Source organism: Bos javanicus, chromosome 11 (genome assembly GCF_032452875.1).
Source record: "Bos javanicus breed banteng chromosome 11, ARS-OSU_banteng_1.0, whole genome shotgun sequence".
NCBI lineage: Eukaryota > Metazoa > Chordata > Mammalia > Artiodactyla > Bovidae > Bos > Bos javanicus.
The window spans coordinates 38,141,097-38,165,111 of NC_083878.1; the positions used below are offsets into that span (position 1 = coordinate 38,141,097).

Genomic DNA, 24,015 nt, shown 5'->3' on the forward strand with positions numbered 1-24,015 from the left:
CCCATGGACAGAGAAACCTGGTGGACTACAGTCTGTCGGGTAACAAAGAGCTGGACACGACTGAGCGACTAACACACGCACATGCACACACACACACACAAAAAGAAAAAAAACAAAAACAAAAAAGGACTTGACCCTATTCGAACTATCAGTAAGAGTCAGCATGTAAATGTTCAGTTTATTTTTAAAAATTATTATTCTCTGCTTTAACCAACTTTTAAAACTTCTGATCCTTATGTTCTGAAATTAAAGCATTTTTTACTGTATTGCCAACTCTAAAATGATGGTTCCCTTGGATTTTCTAATGTAGACAATATACTTTCTACACTTACTCTGATATTAACTCTTAAGAACACTGGGAACAATCTTCTTTTGCTAAGTGTTCACATCTCTCTTCCTCAAGGTGTAATACTTTCTGCCACATTTTGTACACACTTCTCTACAAAAACCATGATTTTGTATTGTAGGTTAAAATTTAAGTAATAATTTCCCTGTCATAAAAAGCATCAAGTAAAGAGACTGTTAGCTTTAATACTTATCTTGATCTTTTAAAACAGAAATCATAAGCAGGTAAGTAAGAGGCCCTACCCTTTTCACGTCTGTCTTCTGAAGTATTGGTCAAAAGTGGTGCTGTGAGGACATGCATACAATGGTTGTAGAAGAAATTTAGAAATTCACTTTTTTCAGTTTTCTGAAATATACAGAATTAAAATAAAAACTTTATTATCTTTATAATAGAACATCTTCAAGAATTAGCAGTGCAAGTCATACACAAATAAGAGCTACTTTAGGATACTGTGAAAGACTCAACAAAGTTATATTCACCTTAATCTTATTTCTGAAGAACTGACAAACCTATTTTATATTACATATGAGATGAAAAAAAGCATTATAAAAGGTTTCTCCAGGGGAAATTATTCAAAATAATTTTCTTCACGAGTATGATTTGAAATGCAACGAAAAATCTATCAACGGAGAAGGCAACGGCAACCCACTCCAGTACTTTTGCCTGGGAAATCCCATGGATGGAGAGGCCTGGTAGGCTGCAGTCTATGGGGTCCTAAAGAGTTGGACACGACTGAGCAACTTCACTTTCATACACTGGAGAAGGAAATGGCAACCCACTCCACTGTTCTTGCCTGGAGAATCCCAGGGACGGCGGAGCCTGGTGGGCTGCCGTCTATGGGGTCGCACAGAGTCGGACACGACTGAAGCGACTTAGCACCAGCAAGAACAATTTAACCGCTTAAAATCTGAAAGCCCAGATTTCACAACGTATCCAAATTTGAACAAACACAAAGTTAATTTACCAGGCCACTAGAAATGGTATAGATTTTAGATATTTTTAAAATAGCTTTAAGAATTTGTTACTTGGAAATTTGGAGAATAGTGCCTTTTGGTTTTTTGAACACTAGTTTTTATATAATTGGCTCTATAAACTTGTAATGATTTGAAAACATACTTTTTATCTAAATTTGAGGAATTCTATAAAGGAGAAATATTCAAGCATTTTGAGATAACCACTAATAATATTTTGTGATATTTCCTTAAGTCCTTTTTTGGTAATGACTCCTTTCACCATGCAATTAACATAATCTGATACATACTGTTTCTTTTTTACTGTGATAAACATATAGAATTTACCATCTTACCCATTTTTAAGTTTATATATAGTTCAGTAGTGTTAATTATATTCACATTGCTGTTTTAATTTTTAAGATGCTAACATACAGAGGCCAAGAAACAAAAATAGAAGTGCTAGCATTTTACCAAGATTTTAGCAGATTACAATCTTGTATTTTGCTGCAAAAATAACTGCAATGCTATGCTATGCTATGCTAAGTCACTTCAGTCGTGTCCGACTCTGCGTGACCCCTAGATGGCAGCCCACCAGGCTTCCCCATCCCTGGGATTCTCCAGGCAAGAACACTGGAGTGGGTTGCCATTTCCTTCTCCAATGCATGAAAGTGAAAAGAGAAAGTGAAGTCGCTCAGTCGTGTCCGACTCTTAGCGACCCCATGGACTGCAGCCTACCAGGCTCCTCCGTCCATGGGATTTTCCAGGCAAGAATACTGGAGTGGGGTGCTATTGCCGTCTCCGAAAAATAACTGCTAGAGGAGTATTACCGCTACTCGAATACTGAGTGTACAAATGCTTGAATGCTTTTCAAAATTGTACAAATTTTCAAAATTTAAATATTTACATATAATTTATGTATTTATACATAACTTAGTATAAATAAAATCATCTAAAACTGACTAGACCAAAATGTTTCTACTGCAGAGTAATTTCTTACATTAGTTGTAGCCAGCATGTTCTCTGGATCAATTAGAGTACGAAGAAGTCCCATTAACTGAACAGCACCTCCTAGCTCAGGATCAGTGTCACAGATCATTTGTTCAATTACTACATTAATAAGAAGGATATCCTGGAAGAAAACAGGTTTCTATGAGACCTGGTTTCGATATAAGACAAACACACCAGCTGAAAGAACAAAATCAGAATCATACAGGAAGGAAAAAAAAAAGAATGGATGAAGTTATCTAAACTTTTTAATCCTCATGTCTTCAAAGTTCTATAAACATACTAGAGTAAAAAGAAACCCACTCAAAACCAAACAAAAATCAGAGCACACAATAGCTTACAATATCATCAATATAGGCAACGGAAAGCAAAGTCATTTACCAGCAATTCTTATTCACTAACGTATTCTCAATCTCGGCAACAAAAAAACACTGACAAAATATATGAAACTACAACTGGTGACACCAGACAATGAAAGACACTGGGAGATGGGTAACAAATGAGATGAGCCCTATGATACATGTTAGGTATTATTATTAGTATTAATTACTGGATTCTGCAAACTAAGTAAAAATCAACTTCTAAAAAACTGGCATTAACCATGTGGCTAGAGATTATGCTGTGGAGAGTAATATGGAATAGCAAAATGGTCTTATCCCAGAAGTACACTCACCTCAGCAAACAATTAAAATTAATCTACCTATAATGCATGACTAAACCCACTTCAAAGTAACAATGTGCTGAGACAATGAACAAATAATTCCTAATATAATGAATGATTTAACATTCATCAATGAGCTAAAAGCATTACCAGCATTATAAGCTAGTCGTTTGTAAAATGGGCTTCCCTTGTGGCTCAGCTGGTGAAGAATCCACCTGCAATGTGGAAGATCTGGGTTCCATCCCTGGGTTGGGAAGATACCCTGGAGAAGGGAAAGGCTACCCACTCCAGTATTCTGGCCTACAGAATTCCATGGACTGTATAGTCAGTCCACAGGGTTGCAAAGAGTTGGATACGACTGAGTGACTTTCACTTTCACTGTCTGTAAAACAGGCTTCATTTTCTTAACAAACTTGATGAACAGGAAGAACAGCTAAATTAAAGGACCAAGCCTCTAACGGCAGTACAGCTAATAAATAGCTAGGTAAGCGGCCTTATTTTAACTCTTCCATGCTGTTTTCTCCAATGGAACTAAAATTCAGCAGTCATTTAAGTCAGACCACTCTCAAAATTCAAGCCAGCATTTCTAACTGCATGGTATAGTTCTTTTCTGGTTAAAACAAATCTAATTTTCCTTAATCTGCTTCTCCAACAATGGCATTCATCACACTAGAAAACTCATGATCAAGCAACTTACAGCAAAATAATGGAGATTTAAGACAAACAAAAGGAAAATTACTTCTTCGGATGTCACACTATGACTTGATCTGAAAATAGGCTGTTAAAGAGTAACCACAGGGACATTATTCCAGCGCTAGGTCACCAAAATTTACTCTTGAGAACACTCTCTTAAATTTGTAGTCTTAGGAGAAGCCTAGTAACTCCTATCCCATTAATGTTGCTTTACTACCATGACCTCTGAGTTTTACTTCTCTTTACATTATCAGAGAAGCTTTGCAATTAGAAACTTCAATTCAGAGGGAGGAGGGAGGAGGGTTCAGGATGGGGAACACATGTATACCTGTGGCGGATTCATTTTGATATTTGGCAAAACTAATACAATTATGTAAAGTTTAAAAATAAAATAAAATTAAAAAAAAAACAGAAAAAGAAACTTCAATTCAGAACCAGCTTCCAAATGCCACCACTATTTACTTGCAATATTCTGGAGTCTAAGCCAGGGGTCATTAAACTACCAAACTACCTGACTGGTTGTTCACTTTGTAAATAGCTTTACAATAAAACATTTACTGGAACACAGCCACACCTATTCATTTTCAAACCATCTATAGATGGTTCATACTAAAGAGAAAGAGTTGAGTAGCTGCGACAGAGACTAAAGGACCCACCAAGTCCTATTTACCTTTTGGCCCTTTAAGAAAAGTCTGCCATCCTTCATCTAAATAGCATGAGTGAGATTAGTTACAGCTTCTGGAAGATGCTTCAAAGCCTTGGTATAATAGTTTCTAAATCAAGTTTTAGAGAAACAATACTTCTGTTGGTTTTATCACATTCCAACGTCATAGTATTCTTAGAAATACATACTTTTGTTTTTAAAGTACATTTAAGTGGGTTTAAGAATTTTTCAATTCTTAAATAATTAGCCACAGAGGAAAATAATTAGAAACAGAAGGAAAGTTCTGGGTATCTACATATGGAATTAACTTTATCCAGATAATCAGCTGGCCTCCCTATTTTCTGATTGGGAAACAAAGAACATACTTTATTCCATTGCTTCCAAGGTTTCTTAAAAACTTTTTAACTTCTAGATGCTGAGATATATTTTATCATCTACAGCTTTATACAGTCACTGTTAGTCAAGTGGCAACCATGACAAAGTTACATGACAGATTTGCACTGACACTTTCTGCTAAGATCAAGAAAATATTAGAATCTGTGCATAGATATAATGACTATAGTAAAAATGTTAACATTTCCTTGTATCTTAACACATTTTAATCCTGTAATCCATGTTGCTAAAACCAAATCTGCTCTATAGTACTAGAAAGAAAAATTTGAATGTTGTGCGTTTATTTTGAGAGAGCATCAAAACATTAACTGCACACTGAATACAGAGCTAAGTTATTTCTTCAATGTTACCACCAATTTAACATAGAATTCAGCATGTAGACTTCTTAATTCTGGAAATTAAAGAAAAAATAATTTAGCTTCATTTGTGGGCTAACTTATTTTGATGTAAACAGAAATTTTAAATTGGAAAATTGTTAGACCTCAGAAAATTCAGGGAAATCAAAGACTGGAGACTGTGACTACAAGAAAAAGAGAAATTAAAAAGGGACTTTTCAATGTTAAAAATGAGTAACTGCTTCCCCATGCCTCATGCATCAGTTAAATGTAAACAAGGAAATATTCCTAATGAAAACATAAATAAAAGATTTAAAAATTAAGAATTCTAAGTTACTAGGTTTGAGAGATTTTCTGATGAATGCTCATAATCCCATGCATCACTGAGGATGAAGATGTGTTTATTTCAAAGTTACCTTTTGTAAAAATGACACTAAGATGATATCAACAGTGACATGGTAAATCAATTAACACACTGAGTATTTCTTTAGTCAGATTTAGCATCATTTAAACTTTAAAATATACTTAATACAAAATATTTCTTCTATTTCTTTCCTACTACCTGAAAAATAGCATTAGTCCTGATTCTAAAAACTGCCTTAAAAAAAACTGGAAATATCTAACAAAAATAGAATGCAAAAATCTAAACAGCCATTAATTCAACAGTAACAAAAACATAAAAGAATCAAATTAGCATTGGGAATCTAGACCTTCTTTAAGAAGGAACATTATTAAATTTTAGTTATTTTCTACTTAACACTAACATATATTTAACATAAAGGTACTTCATTATGAACATATGTTCATTTAGTCTTTAAAATAGTTTAAGGGGAAAGTTTAGCATTTTTGTAGTGGTTGGTTTCATATTTAAATGTTCATCCCCACTAAAGTAACAGACACATCTGAACATGCAAGAGCAACTTCTAAGTTATACTAGAAAAGTGCTTGACCTAAGGGTTTAGAGTTACATTTCATTAGATTCACTAAATCTATCTCAATACTAGTTTGAATTTTTTTTTTTAAACAATAAACACATCAACTGCTATATATTCTGGGCTTGCCAAAGTCACAACTGATTAGAAATCCAATTATTCTTTATAAAAGATTAAAATTACGGTTATATCCCTTTTCTCTCAACAGTCTGCAAATATTATTCTATAGGTAATTCACATGGAACCAAAACAGTACTACTTACGTCATCACTCTGTTGGGCTTCTTGCATTACAAATTCTCGGACCATGGATGGACTAAACTCTACTAGATAAGAAAATATATCTGTTGCAGCTGACCTGACTTGCAAATCGTCCATGCCCTGATAAAAGGAGAATCAGATTACTTGGAGAATGTTGACCCCCTCTTTTCTCCCAGATCTATGGCAAACATATTTTTGGATTTAGACATGGTACTAGAATCAAAATACATACCTCTCATCATTTTCTTTTACAAATACTAAATGCTTTTATTTCAAATGTTCCCTTGCTATCTCTAATTTTCTTGAAGAGATCTCTAGTCGTTCCCATTCTGTTGTTTTCCTCTATTTCTTTGCATTGATTGCTGAGGAAGGCTTTCTTATCTCTTCTTGCTATTCTTTGGAACTCTGCATTCAGATGCTTATATCTTTCCTTTTCTCCTTTGCTTTTCGCTTCTCTTCTTTTCACAGCTATTTGTAAGGCCTCCCCAGACAGCCATTTTGCTTTTTTGCATTTCTTTCCCATGGTCTTGAGCCCTGTCTCCTGTACAATGTCACGAACCTCAGTCCATAGTTCATCAGGCACTCTATCAGATCTAGGTCCTTAAATCTATTTCTCACTTCCACTGTATAATCATAAGGGATTTGATTTAGGTCATACCTGAATGGTGTAGTGGTTTTTCCTACTTTCTTCAATTTCAGTCTGAATTTGGCAATAAGGAGTTCATGATCTGAGCCACAGTCAGCTCCTGGTCTTGTTTTTGTTGACTGTATAGAGCTTCTCTATCTTTGGCTGCAAAGAATATAATCAATCTGATTTCGGTGTTGACCATCTGGTGATGTCCATGTGTAGAGTCTTCTCTTGTGTTGTTGGAAGAGGGTGCTTGTTATGACCAGTGCATCTTCTTGGCAAAACTCTATTAGTCTTTGCCTTTCTTCATTCCATACTCCAAGGCCAAATTTGCCTGTTACTCCAGGTGTTTCCTGACTTCCTACTTTTGCATTCCAGTCCCCTATAATGAAAAGGACATCTTTTTTGGGTATTAGTTCTAAAAGGTCTTGTAGGTCTTCATAGAACCGTTCAACTTCAGCTTCTTCAGCGTTACTGGTTGGGGCATAGACTTGGATTACTGTGATAATGAACGGTTTGCCTTGGAAACGAACAGAGATCATTCTGTTGTTTTTGAGATTGCATCCAAGTACTGCATTTCGAACTCTTTCGTTGACCATGATGGCTACTCCATTTCTTCTGAGGGATTCCTGCCCGCAGTAGTACCAAGTGAATTACAACTTAAAACATTCAGCATGCATTACTATAATAAATTACTTCCCATCCACAATATAAAACTATTACAAATTTTCAATTTCAAAAACATGAAATGAAGCTATATAATTACCATTACGATTTCAAGAGCAGGAAGAATCCCCAACTTTGCCAGAGTTTTGAAAAATGCGTCTCTGTTTTGAGGTTGTAATGTCTGAGAAAACGCACAAAATTCCTTGAAAAAATTAACCTGTAACGTTAGAAAGTATAGTGAGAAGCTGACACACATTAAAAGAAACCTTGGGGCAAACTGTAATGTGAACTACCAGTGTGGAATTAAACCTCAAAGACCTGAAAACCCAGCTACCATTTATTATAACATGGTTTCTATGTTCTTTAGGTTATGAGGAGCCAGGATACCCTGACTTCAAATCAGCCAATTCATCTTTGGTATAGTTATTTATTAATGGCATATTACGTTTTTCATTTATAAAATTACCCCTTTACACCAGGAAACCTCTAATTCTCTTTCAGTATTTCTTTAGCATCTGACAATAAAGTTTAAAAAAATGGTCAACTGTTGATAAACAGTAGTCACCATTCTCTTTCCCCTAAGCGTGGTTTATATCTCAAAAACCTAACTATCAACACATTTGAAATAAAAGCATCTCTAAGAGCCAAATTATTTATCATTCATTTATTCAAGAAGGATTCTCCCATTTTTTAAAATTTATTTATTTTTAATTGATAAGTGCTTTACAATATTGTGTTGGTTTCTGCCAGGATTCTCCCTACCTGTTTAAAAAAAAAAAAAAAAGCATCTCAATAATGTTTCTACAACCACAAAAATATATGACTTTGTAGTTCTGTGCTAATATAATCCACATGTCTGATTTTATAATTTATAAGGCACATATTCCCTCACTGGGGGGAAAAATTAAATATCTCTAAAAACTTCTAAGATATATAAAATAGTAAGTTTTAGAAATTTTAAGGATAATCATTTTATAGTATAATTTAAATACAGTTGACCCTTGACAATACAGGGGTTGGGGAACCCACCCTCCACTAAGTCAAACACCTGCATGTAATTTTACAGCAGGCCCTCCATATCTACTGTACCATATCCAACCTTGGACTATGCAGTACTGTGGTGTTTACTACTGAAAAAACAAAAAAATCTGTGTCTAGATGGACTCATAGTTCAAACGTATGTTGCTCAAGGGTCATCTGTTACTTTCATACCAATTATAAAAGTCTTCCTCTTAAATTAACAAGCTCAATATTAAAAGCTATGTATGCCAAAAGAGTAAGAGCTCTTTAAGCGTGTGAATTTCAATAATAACTTACCAATTCACGTCGTTTATCATCATCCGTGGCCTCATCTGTTAATTGTGCAAAAACTTCAGACAAAAATTTCTCATCTTCCTACATGAGAAGAAATATTACTATGAAATATTAACAAAAGTATAAAGTTATACTCATTTGATTTTACAAATTACAATAAAAGTAGATGGAAACCTACTAGCAGTTTCATTATAAACTTAAAATTCCAGTATATTCATGTTATAAGGTTCAAAATTTGACAATACCTTTCAATATTAGCTAGACATATATTACTACCTCATTTACATTTAATCAGAAACCCCTAAAGAACTATTTGAAAAACAAAAATTTGATGTTCTAAAGAGCATGCATGAAAACTCTATTCACCTTAACTGAGTGCCTCTCTAGCTCCTGTTCAGGGTCTATTTATTTACGCTTAATTTAAACATAATTCAAACAAATTTGAAGATTTCATTATTAGTCCATAGTGGATCAGAATAATGGGAGTTACAAATTCGGCAGTAAAGAATACTGACGTCTGATAGTGGTAAGATTATAAATGCTAACAGTGATTATCTTTTGGTAATGGATTTTCAGTGATTTTCTTCTTTGCTCATTTGTTTTTTCCAATTTTCTAGAATAAGTATGAACAATTATATTACAAAGGAAAAAATTGACATGAATATTGAAATTCACTTTAGAGAAGATCTTCATCAAAACCTGCTGAAAGTCATGCTTTACTGCTGCTAAGTCACTTCAGTCGTGTCCAACTCTGTGCGACCCCATAGACGGCAGCCCACCAGGCTCCCCTGTCCCTGGGATTCTCCAGGCAAGAACACTGGAGTGGGTTGCCATTTCCTTCTCCAATGCATGAAAATGAAAAGTGAAAGTGAAGTCGCTCAGTCGTGTCCGACTCTTAGCAACCCCATGGACTACAGCCTACCAGGCTCCTCCGTCCATGGGATTTTCCAGGCAAAAGTACTGGAGTAGGGTGCCATTGCCTTCTCCGAAGTCATGCTTTAAGCTTTAGTAATCTTCAAAATTCACTTTTATGAAATATAACTCTAATAATTTAAATTGATTAAAAGAACATAACCTAAAAATATTTGTAATAGTGGTAACTGCATGGTTGACAATAAAAATCAAACCATGACATATTAAGGATATAGCTAGTATGTTGCGTACAAATCACTTCAGTTGTGTCTGACTCTTTGTGACTGCATGAACTGGGGTCTCCCAGACACCTCTGTCCATCGAATTCTCCAGGCAACAATACTGAAGTGGTCTGCCATGCCCTCCTCCAGGGGATCTTCAGACTCAGGGACTGAACCTGGGTCTTTTATGTCTCCGGCACTTACTGGCAGGTTCTTTACCACTAGCTAATAAACCTGCTCCTTTTCTTACTGTGAATCCCCCATGAAGAGGTATCAATCCCTTAAAGCCTTTCTGAAACAAGATAGAGCACATATGAAAAAATAAATGAAAAGCACTAGGTATGACTATGGAAAATATAATATGCTCTCCCAATAAATATCCTTTGGTGCTACTCAAAGACACATCATTGACAAATAACCCCTTTCACTGACGCAGAAGTGTTCCTTTTGTTAATCTGTTGATTCCCTTTGGACCTTATGTATGGAGGTCTGAATCATTCACCTTCTGAGACAGTTCAACTGTATAAATCACTTATCCTTCAAATCATTTATCTGTCTCAATATTTTAGATTTTAGTGAATAAATACACATTTATCTCAACACCTTTTATAAATTTTTCTTTTCCTGCATTGCTTCCAGATTAAGTCCTTCTTTCCTGTCTAAAGATTTTTAACTATTTTCAGAATGTTTTCATTGGAAAATAGTTCCAGTTCTTTGATAAATGCAATTTCCCATTTAAATTCTTCTTATAGGATTCATTATTTGTGTGCTGACAGCTAAAACTCCATAAAGGATTAGAGAAGCAATTTCAAGTACTACAGTCTGCTAGGAGAATGCTTTCTGATTCCCAGTATTTTTTTTCCCTGATCTCTATTATGAAAAAAAAAAATTTTAATTTGGCTGTGCTGGGTCTTAGTTGTGGCATAAGCACTCTTAATTGTGACTTGTGGGATCTAACTCCCCAACCAGGGATCGAATCCGGGTCCCCTACATTGGGAGTACAGTTTTATCCACTGGACCACCGGGGAAGCCCCTGTTATTCTTGATAATATTCTACAAAAGCACTCTGTTCTGATATATGTATTAAGGGAGCTACTGAATGACAGCTTAAAGCCTATCATAAATACAGCTGGGAAATCTCCCCCTAAATCCCTGCTTCTCTAAGTATTAATAATTAAACTAGTTTCCTTAGATCATTTCAGTTTTTCTTTACCATTTCACTTTAAGAGCTTTTTAATAAATCATAATTATTCTAAGTCAAATTGTGCATGTCTACTACTTTAGGTAACAAAACCTTAAGGGGAAAAGAGGAGCTGCTCCTATAAAGTCTGAAATTAAACTTTTTTCTCTGCAACGATGTAAAAATGGGCACATGCACAAAACCAAAATGCCAAACCCAGGACTCATTCACCATTAGAGGTACAAAACTTCCATTATACAATTCAAGGAAACAGAAAAAATCAGTCAGTCTTAGTCCTGGCTGCGTATCTGAATTATCTGGGAAGCTTTAAGCACACACACTCTCACATACCCACAATAATAATTAGGTCTCACAAAATGGCATAAAAGGTATTTTAAAAAATAAGCTGCTTCTGTTTAAGATGGAAAAAGTTCGGGAAATGGACAGTAGTGATGGCTGCATAGCACTGTCAATGTACTCACTGCTATGAACTGTACACTTAAAATTATTAAAATTCTGAATTTTATGTCACATATACTGTACCACAATGTTTTAAATGCAAAAAAATGAAAAGTTAAAAAAAAAAAACACAACCCAGCTGCATGACAGGAGATTTAGAAATATAAAAGATCACACTAAGAAATGACTCTTCAGAAAACTATGAGATAAAGCCCTGTTTTCTGTGTTTGATAGTACATTTAAAGTAAACAAAATAAATATTTCAAAAAGAAAGAACAAACACCAGCTTAACTATTAGGGTGACTACATATTTGAAAACAGAATTGTGAAGAACACCTTAGTTTACTTACCTGCAACATGCTGACTATTTCAACTTTGTTGAAGAAAATAAAAGATGTAAGAGTAGAAAGAAAATTCTCTTCAAAAACTGATGGTGTAGGCAAAATGATGTCCTGAATGTATTGTACCCTGTAAGTCTGATGTATTTTTTGCCTTAGTTCAGAGTCTGTTATTGGTATAACTTCCTTAAACTTTGCAGTTTTGGTCAAGAATTCTCGGTGCCTTTTTGGCTGAGCCAAAGCAGGGTCATATTCAAGACATCCCACGACATCCATGATACACTCATCAGAAAACATAACCTCAAACAGAGTTGCCTTATTTAGGAATAAGATTCCTCTAATAATTTCATACAAATGGTGTAAGCCTTCAGTGTTTTCCAGGTTCTCACAAGCTTGGAATAGCTGCAGTAGTTTTTTAATATAGCCTTCATTTTCCAAGGCCAGAGCCAGCTTTTCCCTACGGATAGGTGAGGAGAGAACTGAGGTAACTAAGTCAGCAATCTCTTCAAGTTTATTGAGTTCACATGTGGGTAGGTCAATCAGATGACTGGTTTCAGGCATTTCCTCAAATCGTTCTTCTTCTGATTCATCAATAAGGTCCTGTGTGACTTCCACTGATGGATCCTTACCTTGAACCTAAAAATATACAGGCACAGCTGGTTACCTTAAAAAACAAAAGAATTCAAAATTTCGGAAACCAAACCACTCACCACTGAATTTAAGTAAACATACCTTTTAAGGAATTAAAATTATTTGAGTCTTCAGTTACTGACTGCAGATGATTTCACTTCTAAATTTCCCAACTTAAAACTTGAAGTTAATTCTGATACCTAATAACCTGAGTATTTCAGATAAAGTGGAGTGAACTTTGCAGAAATTAACTCTTCTCTTAGTCCTCCAAATTATTATGTATAACAAAGCACCACCACACTGGCTTAACAAGGACACTATTGAGTTCAAACCAAATTAAAACCCAACTCCTTGTCTATTCAAGACTAAGAAAATAAGATTTCCTCAAAATATTTTTGAAAAAATATTTGCTTTTGCTCTGAGTCTGAAACTGATAAACAGACTAATAAAAAAATATTAAAAACTGGCATTCATTTAACATCTGTGATAAAGCCTCCAAAGGTTCTAACATCTAGATAAAAATTACACTATAAGGAATAAAGAACTGCTATATGATTCAGCTTGACTGTTTTATGATTGAAGAAAAGCAAGGCTAACAAATTTTCTAATGAATTACTCTAAAAGAAAAAGCTTAGAATTTGACTTTTCATAAATTTTTCTAATTCCTAATCCAATCGTGTAATAATCTTCTATTCTCCACCTTAAAACACCCTGAATATCCTAAATAGACAAAGTTCCACAAATTTCCAAATTCACCAAAGCAACACATGAAAAAAGATCCAAGAACTTAAGAGTAAAAAGTAGACGGATATACTAATGCATGTGTATTTTTTTTGGAGGAATGACAGTATTTTTTTTACTTCTGAGTTTTCAACAGAATATCTGGACCTAGGGAGGATGACATATAAATTTAAGATACACTATAAGCAGGGTCATAAGAACAGTTCAGATAAAATGTCTTGGGATCATAAAAGCCACAGACGGCATTTGAAATTTTAAGAAATCTTAAATGGTAAGATTCAGAGGGAGAAAAAGGTATTCAAAGTGCAAGGGGAAAGAGCACAGAGCCAGAGAAATGAAAGCATAGGACATGCACACGGCAAACAGCAAAATTGGAAATGCAGAGTGAATGAAACCAGATCATGGAAAGTCAAGCTAAACATCTGGATGGTTCAGGGAAGTGAATGTGTAGCACTTGAGAAAGTTGACCTGGCATCAGCTGCATGAGATAAACTTGAAAATATAGGTAATAGGTTGTTATTACAAAGGCTAAATGAACAACTGAATTTGGATTGTGATGTTGGGGCAGGTGAGGAATAGCTATAAAAGAGGAAAGGAATCGCAATGACCCTACAGTTTTAAACTTGTCATTAGGAAGATCATGGCTTCTTTAACCAACTGATGTGAGTTTGAGGTGTTTGAATATCCAGCTGACAACTAAACCTGTGGGGCTACTGTTGTTGTGTAGTTACTAAGTCATGTCTTTTTTGACCCCATGGACTGTAGTCCGCCAGGCTCCTCTGTCCACGGGATTTTCCAGGCAACAATACTGGAGTGGGTTGCCATTTCCTTCTTCAGGGGATCTTCCCGACCCAGGGACTGAACCTGCGTCTCCTGGTTGGCAAGCAGATTCTTAATAATTGAACCACGTGGGAAGCCCATGGGCCTACTACTCTGGAAAAATACAAGAGAAAATAGATATTTGGTATTAGGGTAACGGTTAAGCCCAGAAGACTCTAACAGAAACCAGAGACTCTAACAGAAACCAGAGAAAAGAGAAATGGAAGCCTGAGGGGAAGGAAGAAGAATCAGAGGTTACAAAGAACAAAAAAAAGGAAACCAGAGGAGTTAACTTACACTTCAAATGAACATGGTTTGCATAAGTTTAAAAATAAAAGCATAGCTCTGGAACCATTATTTTGGTTATAGCATGTTTATTTCTTTGTTATCTAGTATTAACCCTTACAAGCTTCCTCAATTCTCTCCTAAACGTAACTCTGATCTGTCAATTGCACACAAACCCAAGTGTCTATTTGGATGTCAATAGTGTTGTCCACTGGGCTTCCCTAGTAGCAGAGGTGGTAAAGCATCTGCTTGCAATGCAGGAGACCTGGGTTCGATCCCTGGGTCAGGAAGATCCCCTGGAAAAGGAAATGGCAACCCACTCCAGTATTCCTGCCTGGAGAATCCCATGCACAGAAGAGCCTGGTGGGCTACAATCCATGGGGTTGCAGAGTCAGACATGACTGAGCTACAAACACACAACAGTGCTGTCCACCAATTATTTCTGGTTCTGTCTCTGGTGGCACGTGAGTTCATTGATTCAATGAAGTTACACGGAGCTGTGTGACTTGCTTTGGTCAATAAAATGTGAACAGAAGTGCCATGTGTAACTTCTGGAAAGAGATTTTAAAAACCAGTGCCCCTGATTCATCACTTTTCTTTCCCACTTTGCAATAACCTTGGAAATATTAAAATGAATTCTCTTATCAACTTGGGCCCCCGAGTGACTCTGCTAAGCAAAGTTCCTTCCTCTCCAATATTGGTCAAACAGCATTAAGGGAAAAAAACCAAGCTTTTGTTGTGATAAGCCACTGAAATTTCAAGATTTTGTTATTACAACATAAACTGTCCTTAACATTCTTTAAGTCAGTCAACTTTATGCTGAAAAGGTTCATGGCGAGTCCACTATCAATAGGATTCTCAATGAAAATCTGTATTTCCCACACACCAATCACAGTCATTAGTGCCTTACAGTTACTGCTTTAAATTTTTTTCCTTTTCAACTGTCAAACACTATTTCTCCTTTAAGTTTCACAAAAGAGATCTTTTTCTCCAAGAGGCCACTGAGTATTCAACTTCCTCCAACATTCTTTTTTTCCATCTCACAACTTGTATCTTCACCCACTTCCTTCATCTGTTTCAAAGAAAATGTCCCTACCATTTTCTAAGGTTAAAAGTTCCATATGTAATTCTGACTGTGCTTTCTAAGAGCTCCATATATTATCAATTATCTGAGCTCCAGGTTTTTATAATTTCTTTTTTCCCAATGATTCTTTCTGTTCTATCATTCACCATTACCCTTAAGATACTTAGTGTTCCTTGAGCTATCAATCTTTTTCAGAGAGGAATTCTATTTTATCATTATAAGGAGTTAAGAAATGACCAGGAAATATGTTTTTTATTGAAATTGTTCTTTCAAAGTTAGGAATGACCTCCCAGAACTAAAACATAATGTATGGTTCTGTAGAATACCACACAGAATACCATCTATACTCAGAAACACGGATAGATTTTAAAAGCGTAGTACTGAGTTGTGTAGTAAAAAATTAACCTTGGGAGACCAGCAGAGTGGCCAAACATAACATTCCTTTCAAAGGTGGAAAAGTTTGGGTAAAAATCAATAACAAATAGGGAGAAGAAATGATAACAGAGGGCAAAGTAATGAATAAGTAGGTAATATAATGAGAGAAATCAAGTATTAACATGGGTGCCTTAAAAAAGCTCAGAGTAAGAGATGGTATTCTCTTAGTTCAATTATAACAGATGCCTGGAGGCTGAAGCTATATATTTACTAAGTCTACCACTGCTCCTGGGACTCAAAAAAGTTGAATGGAAGTCTGTAGGTCAACCAGACAGAACTGACACCACTCTGGGAGACACTGCCATACAATATGATGAACTGATGGACTAATTATTAATGACTGAGTGGGATTCTACTGGTTTGGCCAAAGAAGCTTGTTCTTTCTGTAACATCTTCTGGAAAAGCCAGAAATAACTTGGCCAACCCAACAGTAATGTGCCAGTATCCACTTTGGCTCTTACTTTTCAGATTATATATACTACCTAACATGGTATAACATTGCTACTGTTGACCAACTACCTTAAGTACATAAGTCTTATGATAATATTGATATTCATGATCAAATGTACTAAGGAGCATGTAATGTCAATAGAAAATGACTGACATGAAAAATAAATGGACTTACTAGCTATTAACATCAGCTAATTTCTATACTCAAGAGTTCTCTTTAGAGTCGACCATAAGGTATTAAAACAGATTATAGTAGATGGAGGGAAATGATCAGTCAAAATAGTGCAAAAAAGTAAACCATGGTTTTATAAGACAGAATAGTTTTTTCTTTAAATCTATCCCTAGCCCAGAGTGGCTCCTCCAAATGTTAGGCATATTCATACCGATACTACTGTTTTGTCACATATATGCTACACTAAATGTAGATGCTAAGGCAAATATGATCATTTTGGTGTAAGAGTCTCAGCCAAGGGCCAAAAGGTGATCTTTGCAGTAAAGGACTACTCTCGTTCCAAGAAAGGTTTGTGTGTGTGAAGTCGCTCAGTCATGTCCAACTCTTTGTGACCCCATGGACTACAGGCCGCCAGGCTCTTCTCTCCATGGGATTCTCCAGGCAAGAATACTGGAGTGGATTGCCATTTACTTCTCCAGGGCATCTTCCCAACCCAGGGATCGAACCGGGGTCTCCTGCATTGCAGGCAGACGCTTTATCCTCTGAGCCACCAGGGAAGACCTAAGAAAGGTTTGGTCCTTGTCTAATTCCTGAGAGGTAACCCCTAAGCACTCTGAATATCCTGTCTATTAGGAGTGGTTTTGTTTACCTGGGGGCCTTGTGCTATGGCAGATATATCATGCACATACATGTGTGGCTAACTGTATGGTTTATGGTAGAGATCCTGGACCACACAGTATCAGCTGAACATCTGGGAGTACTGGAAACTAGAGTCAGCCACATGGGCAGTCAGCCTTCTTATATGTTTGTTTTCTGTTTTATCTCTCCACATTTTAACATACCTCTTTTAGATAAAATGGAAAAAAAAATCAAGAATGCATGCGAGTTAAATATTATTAAAATAACCTTACCTGACAAATTTTTTCCCAGATCTCATCACAGCCAGCTTTTTCCTGGAAACTTAGTGCCAGATCATAGTTTTCAGCTTCTGACCAAACAATTAATGTATCCTGTTTAAAAATAAAGATTTCTGTCATCACACCAGAAGAAATAACTACGAAGTATAAATAAAAATCAAGCGGACAGGAAACAGCAAAGCAATGCCCTCAGATAAGTGCAATTAATGTGCACTCGACTGACACCATATAATTGAATTTTGTTATCCTTTGTACTTTAGTATTATACTGGCAAAGAAATCATAGCTTTGACACTACAAGTGTCAGTGAGCAATCTTCTGACACAAAAAATATTAAGATATGTTAGCAGGCTCATGTTACCAAGATAACATTTAATCAAAACGTTTGACTAGCACTCTTGGCCAAAGTATAGTATACACATTCAGATGTCTTTAATTATCTCTCTCCCAAAGGTTATGCTTTTGGGGAAAAACTGTCAACTCCCTTATTAAAAACTAAAGTTTGGTTTTAAATTAAAGCACAAGTATAAACACTAAAATCACTATGAGAACCTAAATGAAATGGACTTTTGAAGGATACATAATAATGGAAGTTTAATATGCCTAAAACTTTGAATTTCAAAAAAATGCCATTTGAGCTTATTCCAATTATCAAAACTATAATTTATGAAAACATATTAATTGTTCAGTTAACCAGTATTTATAAATATTATAGCCTCATATTAAAAAATATAAAACTAAAAGTGAGCCCCAAATTAATAAAGACAAAAATTTCAAAATGAAAACATTTCAGTACTTTGGTAGCTCTAACAAGAAAGTAAAAACTATCTTTTAATTAATCTAGGACTCAGATTAACACTTATTTGTTGTACACAGGTAAAAAGGACACTGAAAATCTGTGTTCTGGCTTCTTATTGGCCATGCTTCTTGGAAGGGATTATTTGCCATCGTGCTTGTATGCTCAACTGCTTCAGCCATGTCTGACTCTTTGCCCACCAGGCTCCTCTGCCTATGGGATTCTCCAGGCAAGAACACTGGAGTGGGTTGCCATGCCTCCTCGAAAGGATGTTCCTGACCCAGGGACTGAACCCTTCTCTTTTGTCTCCTGCACTGGCACAAGACTTCTTTACTGTTAGCACCACCTGGAAAACCCCTTTATTTGAGCAAGGCACTCTTTAAAAAAAACCTTTAGTTGCTCCCATTATGTACAGAAGAGGTTCTGAAATCTTTTTTAAAAATCAAGAGAGCTCTTTTTATAATCAAAATTTTACTAAGAATCTCTATTAAAAAAAATGATAAAAACAAAGCTATTCTGGTTAAAGCATTAGGGCACCTGCAGAGGGTCCATGTTCTTTCCTCAGTTCCTGAGTTTCTTAGAGCTCAACAGATAAGCAGCTGCAGAAATAGTGATCTCCAAACTTTTAAAAACTGTGTGCCTCAAATTATTTACATATTATTTAAGAAATATTAGTAGAGTCATACATACTTTATAAAACATTAATTTCATACTAAAACAGAAATTAAAAGGCTTATATAAAGCTTAAAAAGATAAGCATATTTTAAAAATGTTTAAACTGTAATGGCTCTATATTATTATTACTAAGAATTTTAAGACCCAATATAGTTAGGGCATAGTATATCCATAAATGACAGGAGATACAAATCCATATTTAATGCCATCCTTTTAGTAATTCTGAATTTGGGAGGGAGGGACAACTTTTTATACTACCTATTTTAATCATTGTTTTGGCTTTGTCACTTGGCCAACAGATTACACTGAGAGTGTAAATCTGTTTGACAACTATCTTGTTCACTTGCACTTTCATTACTGTCTTCAACCCATTTTAAGGCACACGCACATTTTTGTTAGGGTTATTTTAGTTGGAAAATATCTGTAAATATTTATCTGCATATACAGGCTATAACAACTCATAATAGGTGGGGAACAGTCTTCATGGAAATGTTACTCTTCTCTCAGAAAAGTGAAAATTGCTCAATCATGTCTGACTCTGCAACCCCATTCTCCAGGCCAGAATACTGGAGTGGGTAGCTTTTCCCTTCTCCAGATCTTCTCAGCCCAGGGCTCGAACCCAGGTTTCCTGCACTGCAGGCAGGTTCTCTACCAGCTGAGCCATCAGGGAAGCCCAAGAATACTGGAGTCGGTAGCCTATCCCTTCTCCAGTGGATCTTCCTGACCCAGGAATTGAACCGAGGTCTCCTGCACTGCAGGTGGATTCTTTAAAAGTTGAGCTACCAGGGAATCCCCTTCTCTCAGAATACTGTGCTTATTTTTGATTCTTCACCATGTGACTTCATTAAATATTAGCAAAATTCAATTTTTGATAAACAGGTTTCTTCTCCAATGATTCATACTGTGCATTCCATTTTGGAGATCACTAGTATAGCAGAATGAATGAAATTCAAAACCCTTTCTTTATCCAGGTATTTAATGCCCCTTCCATTTTGGTTCCAATCTATCTTCCGAGAAAAGTCCAAGTAAGCAACAAAGTCTGAATTAAAATGATGCAGTATCTTTCTTCTTAACCATTTTCTTTTGTTCTTTCTTTCCCATCCTTAACAGTAAACTCTTTATCCATAAGCCAATCAAAATCCCAGAAACTAAACAGGATTTATATTCAGGATCGTTTTCAATGCAAAGGGGACTGACCTCAGTTCAGTTGCTCAGTCGTGTCTGACTCTTTGCCATCCCATGAATTGCAGCACGCCAGGCCTCCCTGTCCATCACCAACTCCCGGAGTTCACTCAAACTCATGTGCATCGAGTCAGTGATGCCATCCAGCCATCTCATCCTCTGTTGTCCCCTTCTCCTGCCCCCAATCCCTCCCAGCATCAGAGTCTTTTCCAATGAGTCAACTCTTCGCATGAGGTGGCCAAAGTACTGGAGTTTCAGCTTTAGCATCATTCCTTCCAAAGAATACCTAGGGCTGATCTCCTTTACAATGGACTGGTTGGATCTCCTTGCAGTCCAAGAGACTCTCAAGAGTCTTCTCCAACACCACAGTTCAAAAGCATCAGCTGTCTTCACAGTCCAACTCTCACATCCATACATGACTACTGGAAAAACCATACCCTTCACTAGACGGACCTTTGTTGGCAAAGTAATGTCTCTGCTTTTGAATGTGCTATCTAGGTTGGTCAAACTTTCCTTCCAAGGAGTAAGCGTCTTTTAATTTCATGGCTGCAGTCACCATCTGCAGTGATTTTGGACTGACCTCAGGAGGTGGTAAAAAAATATAGATTCCCATGCTTCTCCCCTGGATACAGGTCTGGAGTAAGTCTAAGAATCCTTATTTTTAACAAGGATCTCAGGTAATTCTTTGGATAAGTCAAATTTGAGAACATGATCTAAGTACACCACCAGTTGGTTAATAGAGAAAAGGAAAATGCTGTCAGAGTAGACACCTTCCATCTCTATGTTGTTGTTATTCAGTCAAATGATGACAAAATCCATCTTTCCTTCCCTCTCTTCTCTGTATCTTACTGTCTTGGTAAAAAAAGTACCTGTTAAGAAGGACTGTTTAGAACTGCTTATTCCAAGGGTCAAATTGCTGGGTAAGGGAACATATATAGAAAGCTGGCACAAGAATATTTATACCAGAATGAAGTGTCAAATGCCACAGTTTCTTACATACCAAAAAGCCCAATTTTTCATAGTAAAGTCTGTTTTCAATCACTGTACATTGTGATCTTCCATTTTTTTCCTAATCAGTATGTGGCACTCGTTATCTCTGCGATGTTATTAATGTTTTGGTTTAAACCAAGGAAAGCATGCTGCTGCTGCTAAGTCACTTTAGTCATGTCCGACTCTGTGCGACCCCATAGACAGCAGCCTACCAGGCTCCCCAGTCCCTGGGATTCTCCAGGCAGGAACACTGGAGTGGGTTGCCATTTCCTTCTTCAATGATGAGAGTGAAAAGTGAAAGCGAAGCCGCTCAGTCGTGTCCAACTCACAGCAACCCCAGGGACTGCAGCACCAGGCTCCTCCATCCATGGGATTTTCCAGGCAAGAGTACTGGAGTGGGGTGCCATTGCCTTCTCCAAGGAAAGCACAGTTTTCCTCTATTAACTAAAACACTTAATCACCACTATATCCTTATGAAGTCAGATTTAAAATGAGCTTTAAAATTATATTTGGTCTGATTGTGTAAAAAGAAGAAGAAAAAATAAAGGTGATTATGTTCAAGCCCAGCATGGGAGTAAGACATGAGCTAGAGAAACCTGACAATTTAGCCTCTACTAACAGGTTTTCACAATGTTGTTTTATTATGAGAAATAGTTATTTAAAGTTTTATATATTAGAAATACATTCTTGAGCCAAATACTGTTTAAATCAGAGGTTCTTAATCCAGAGTCTACAGACACCTTAAAATTTTATCTAAAACCTGATACATAACATATTTTTTGGGGAAAGGGTCTCCAATTTTTATATATTTGCAAAGAAATCTGTGACACATTTTTAAAGGGTCTAACAAACCAATGAATTATGTTTCAGTTCTCTTCCTTGGTAATGATTCACTTCATTAACATGAATAAAATCTACTCATAAAATTTTTGAGATCCTACTGCTTGTCAGACTAAGCCCATCTTTGCTCCCAATGACTTTGACAAAATTGATACAGGAAGAGCTAAAGTTTTTCCAAAGGAATACTATTTTTTTCTAAAAAAGGAAAACAGGTTATTAGATTTACGAATTCAATTTTCAGGTTCAAAATCAATGTGATGCCTGGAATCAGTGAGATTAACCAGAAAATGCAGCATGTAACTCTCTGTTGTTGTTTAGTCACTAATTCCTGTCCAACTCTTTTGTGACCCCATGGACTGTAGCCTGGCTCCTCTGTGCAGGATTTCCAGGCAAAAATACTGGAATGGGTTGCCATTTCCTTCTCCAGGGGATCTTCCTGACCCAGGGACTGAACCTGCATCCCTTGCAATGGCTGGTGGATTCTTTATCAATGAGTCACCCGGGAAGCTCCTGCAGTTTGTAACAATAGTTGGCCTAAATGCTTTCTGAGATAGATTTTTAAAGCTATGCATAGTATTACATACAGTATGGTATAACATATAGTCCAAGACAGACATGATGACACCACTTGCAGTAGTAGGGTCTTATCGTCTCAAAATCTGACATATTTGGCATAATGGGAGTAACCCTGAACTAGATCGAGGACCTGGCGGCACCACCCACAGTTTCACTGTCCACTATTTCGATGACCTTCAGCTGAGTATTTAACTTCTTTGATTGTCTTTTCTTACTGGAAAAGAGGAAAATGCTGCCTACAGAAGGATTATTATTAGATGACGATGAATACAGTTATCTTACTGTGCTTATGTCAAGTACTGTGCTAAATCAATTTTCATATATTAATTCAAAACAATTACATGAGTCAGGTAGTATCCCCACTTAAAAAGTGAGGTTCAGAGAAAATTTGCTCAAAATCATAGATAGAAATAATGGAATTAAAAACAGTTAAAGAGTATCCATGAAACTCTAAACCCATGTTTCTATCACTATGCCCCCCAAGAAATGTGAACAAATTCTAAAAGATGGCAAAATGAACTTGCTTCCCAAGCGTCTCTCCTGTGGCATTGTAAGAAACAAGTGAAGTTAAAGTGTCAGTTGCTCAGTTGTGTCTGACTCTCTGTGACCCCAGGGAGTTGGGCCTGCCAGGCTCCTCTGTCCACAGAACTCTCCAGGGAAGAATTCTGGAGTAGGTTGCCATTTCCTTCTCCAGAGGATCTTCCCAAACCAGGGACTGAACCTGCATTGCCAGCAGTTTCTTTGAGCCACCAGTGAAGAAAGGAAATAAAATAAATAAAAAGGACCCTAAACAATAATGACCTCTCCATATGATATCCAGATTCCTCCTTGGTTCCATTCCAGACCACTACCCAATCACTGTGCCTCATGTTTCCTACATAATCATTCATGTCCTCTACTTATGCACTTGATTTACAGTTCAAAGTGCAGACTAGATTCTACTCATTACAAATTCATGCAGCTATTTTAATGCAGCATTCAAAATTTTATCAACCTCTTTCCCTCTCACATACTCATTAGTTCATTCCTCATAATGGTTCTTAGGCTAAACCTCAACATCCTCAATTTTATTGGATTATTTTGCCAATTCAGATACATACAATAAGATTATTTTCATTTCTACCTTCATTTCAGTGGACATTCTAACCAAAATGTAGAATATTCTCAGTCTTTCTCTTTAAAGGATAAGAAACAGCATTTGCTGCCTGACTGGCCCTTCTTTCCTTACCAATTATATTTTCCCTTGGTTTGAAGACAACATATTTTCCTGATGCTCTATTCTTTCCAATTGCTTATTCTTTCTTCTTCACTGTTATCTTCCTTATTCCTGATTACAAACATCTAATCCTGCAGTATGCCCTGTCAATTCTATCTTCACATATATCTCAAATCTAACCACCCCTCCTCTTTCCATCTCTACTGCCATTATCCTAACTAGATTCAACATTCTCTCTAGCTTACTAG

General features: G+C 36.3%; 1 protein-coding gene across 2 annotated transcripts in view; it reads right to left on the bottom strand.

Annotated features, from left to right (window-relative positions):
* PPP4R3B (protein phosphatase 4 regulatory subunit 3B) overlaps window positions 1-24,015 on the bottom strand; it is a 52,572-nt gene that overhangs the window by 20,801 nt on the left and 7,756 nt on the right. For both annotated transcript variants that reach the window (XM_061432409.1, XM_061432408.1), the window contains exons 3-9: window positions 17,488-17,586; window positions 11,973-12,596; window positions 8,854-8,931; window positions 7,637-7,753; window positions 6,246-6,362; window positions 2,297-2,428; window positions 589-691 (exon numbers count right to left, since the gene is read on the bottom strand). In XM_061432409.1, coding sequence (XP_061288393.1) covers window positions 589-691; window positions 2,297-2,428; window positions 6,246-6,362; window positions 7,637-7,753; window positions 8,854-8,931; window positions 11,973-12,596; window positions 17,488-17,586 — 1,270 coding nt within the window. The remainder of the gene's footprint in view (window positions 1-588; window positions 692-2,296; window positions 2,429-6,245; window positions 6,363-7,636; window positions 7,754-8,853; window positions 8,932-11,972; window positions 12,597-17,487; window positions 17,587-24,015) is intronic.